Consider the following 3,401-nt stretch of genomic DNA (forward strand, 5'->3'; position numbering starts at 1 on the left):
AACACACACACACACACACACACACACACACACACACACACACACACACACACACACACACACAAAACACTCAAAAACTCAAGACATTACGGTGAAACTGGAGATAGGCACATTTGTCATATATGTAACTAATGTGATAATAGTATACTCCATATTTTTCATATTGCCTTGTCATTTGATGTGTCATAACATCGTATCGCATCGTATCTTGTCCATCATCTTGTTTGCACAAGTCTGTGTGTGTGTGAGGCCGCTCTGTCCAGTATTAGACGCCAGATGACGCTCTTGTCTAACGGTCTCGCCCTGTTTAGCCCGGACCCTTGGATGATTTCCATACCGAGAAGTTATCGGACACGTTTCCCTGTCTATCAATAACCTCTTGGGGATCAAGCCAATTTATGAGTGGCCAGGAGCTGCACGTGATTCTATTTAAACATCCCATATTTGGGCATTACACGTCGTATCAAGAAAAAAAGAAAATGATTTCCTCCACCTATAAATCCTGCTCTTTTTTAGGACAAACCTAACGTCCTCTAGAAATACAAATAAAGCTCAATAAACAAATAAAACTTCTAAACAACTTATGTATACTTTATTAGCTGATTCCGTCTCTGCCGTGACCGAGTGCTTTTTGTGAGTCTCTCCAAGGTTATATTGTTTTGGAAATAGAATGAGCTCATACGTTGGAAAGTCGTTTTCTAAGCAAACGCAAGACGCCTCCTCTTGTAGAATGCACACTTTTGGCAACTATGGAGCTCACTCTGAGTTCCACGAGTCCAATTACGCGTACGAAGGACTTGATCTCGGCGGATCGTTCAGTTCTCAAATCCCCTCCAACTCTTTGAAACGGGAGGCGATAAACACAATCGACCGTGCAAGGAGCAGTGCAGCAGTTCAGCGAACACAGTCCTGTTCAGCTCTGGGCTCTCGTAGCTTTGTAAGCACTCACGGGTACAACCCCCTTAGTCACGGACTGTTGAGTCAAAAAGCCGAGGGGAATATGGAAGTTATGGAGAAGCCCAGCGGCAAGAGCCGCACAGACGATATCAAAATGGAGACTACTTCAGCGATAAAGCAACAAACTAATTCGACTCAGCGTCAGAACCAGTCGCAGCCGCAGATATATCCGTGGATGACAAAGCTACACATGAGCCACGGTAAAGTTACGTTTAAAGTTTGTTTTAGAAGAGAGGAAAACTGCACGCATCTCATCCTCGTCATTGCATCTCCTTCCTACCTTGTTTTGTCGCTCCATATTTTTCCTCTTGAGTTTTATAGGCCAAACGCAGGAAATAATAAAACTAGCGGCCGTAAATTTGATGACAAAGGCATCTATTGCTCGTAAACCTGTCCTGTTACTGTGAAGAGGTGATCTCCGGTCAAATTTATGGAGAAATAATTGGTTAAGAAAAGCAAAAAAATCATAACATGTAAATTTACGTATTATTTCTTGCTTTAAGAATTAAAGGGCATTAACATGTTATTTAGGCTAAGTGAAGTGGGATTTCAAACGAATATTTGCATACACATGCATTTTGTAAAGTACAGCAAAACTATTGTCAATTTGCATTCTCTAAATAGTGAGGCATTGCAATCGCAGTGTCTTTTTTGCTCAGCTTTTACAATATTTTGTGTCAGTATGCTCGTGGCCTTCTCACAGTTATGATTGTTTCATTACGTTTGTGTTTTTTCTGTGCATGATACTTTCTTATTTCAGAATAAATAAATATTGGCGTCATACCACCTGTCCACTGTTTTCATTTTGGATTTCATAATGCTTGATGTTTTCATATTACATTCTATGGACTGTGTTTGGTGGCAACTTCATCAATGATTATGAAAATTACTTCTATAATAATATGCATGAGGACGACAGTCGATAAAATTTTACAAATAAGGTAACCCAATATCTTTCTGATGCCACCTCAGAATCTGATGGTAAAAGGTCACGAACCAGTTACACCCGGTACCAGACTCTGGAGTTGGAGAAAGAGTTCCATTTCAACCGATACCTCACACGTCGCAGACGTATCGAGATTGCCAATAACCTCTGCTTGAACGAGCGCCAAATTAAAATTTGGTTCCAGAACCGTCGCATGAAGTGGAAGAAGGACTCAAAGTTGAAAGTGAAAGGAGGACTACAATAACGTGGTGTACGGCTTCAGCTCGAAAATAAAGGAAGTGTTAAGCTGTACTGAAACAACAAACGATTTAAAATAGATTTTCTTGTTGACAACAGTTGATGTCTTTCATTTGTCTACAATATCATGTTGTTATGTGAATATGTCCACATTTTCAATATTTATTGATAGTGCTCCCTCCCCAGAGTGCGGGAGGTGCTTATTTGAATAATGTATGAGCTTAAACTTTATTTGAATATGCTTTACTAAAATCACTTGTATCAATAACCTACATAATATACCAAGGCCTGCATCCAGTTACGTTGACTTAAATGTAAGTGCAAATAATGTGGTGCTTTGCTTGAACATTCATCAATTTGCCCATTGCATTTTGATGGGACTTGTCTTTTTATCCATTGTACTTTCTGTCGTAAATACAGCTATACAACTATAATATCCACACAAGGATGGTAAACCGCACTATAGTGTCATATGAATCGCTGTGTATCATGTTGTCTGTCAGCCAGCAGCCAAATGGTAATTTTCTCTTGACGATTATGTCTGTTTAAATACTGTGCAATCAGAACATTTTGCTCTTTTACTGTGTTTTTGGGGACTATTTTTTCAGGCAGGTACACTGACTTTTGTTTCTATACACTCTACACTTGAGCAGCATATATAGGGCTTCCTGTACATACCAAACAAGCTACACGACCTACTTTTGTGTGAATCGCATTTGTTGAGCCATTATTTCTGTTATTCCAACCGTTGGTTTTCGAAGTTTCACTGCTAAGCCACATCGATGATTTTCCAGTCAGTAATGTATTATTACAGTAATAAGCTTAAACTGTCAATAGTGGCAACATATCAGTAAGTTTCCTCAGTTCTGGGTTAAAAGCCATCTGTGTCCAATAAAACGTCCAATGTGGTATCATTGTAAATAAACTTGACTAACCGTAAAGAATATCCTATTGTTAACATTATTTTTTTGTCTGTTAAAGCAACAGGAACAAAAAATTAGTCTTTCTTTATACAATGCATTTTTGCACTCAAGGCCCGTTTGATAAAGAAGTTAAGAGAGGAAATCGTTCTACGCGAATTTAATATGATTTTGATATGAAGTCTGAATGTGTATACTTCCACTGATGAGACATGATTGAATCTTAACGCTCTGGTCACTTATTTACAGTAGCCCTTAAACGGAGGCACATAAAACTTTATGACCCCAATCAGGGCCGTGCACAGACCTTTTGAGGGGCATGTGCTGAAACTGAAAAAGGG

The 3,401-nt window shown here is 39.1% G+C and overlaps 1 protein-coding gene across 1 annotated transcript; it reads left to right on the forward strand.

Moving 5' to 3' along the window:
- The first annotated feature begins 670 nt into the window (after positions 1-670).
- LOC107664112 (homeobox protein Hox-C5a) lies at positions 671-2,147 on the forward strand. Its single transcript, XM_016454570.1, has 2 exons — positions 671-1,157; positions 1,930-2,147. The coding sequence occupies exons 1-2, from the start codon at positions 671-673 to the stop codon at positions 2,145-2,147; spliced, it is 705 nt and encodes a 234-aa protein (XP_016310056.1).
- Positions 2,148-3,401: the final 1,254 nt, after the last annotated feature.

Source organism: Sinocyclocheilus anshuiensis, unplaced genomic scaffold, assembly GCF_001515605.1.
Source record: "Sinocyclocheilus anshuiensis isolate Anshui unplaced genomic scaffold, SAMN03320099.WGS_v1.1 scaffold67, whole genome shotgun sequence".
NCBI lineage: Eukaryota > Metazoa > Chordata > Actinopteri > Cypriniformes > Cyprinidae > Sinocyclocheilus > Sinocyclocheilus anshuiensis.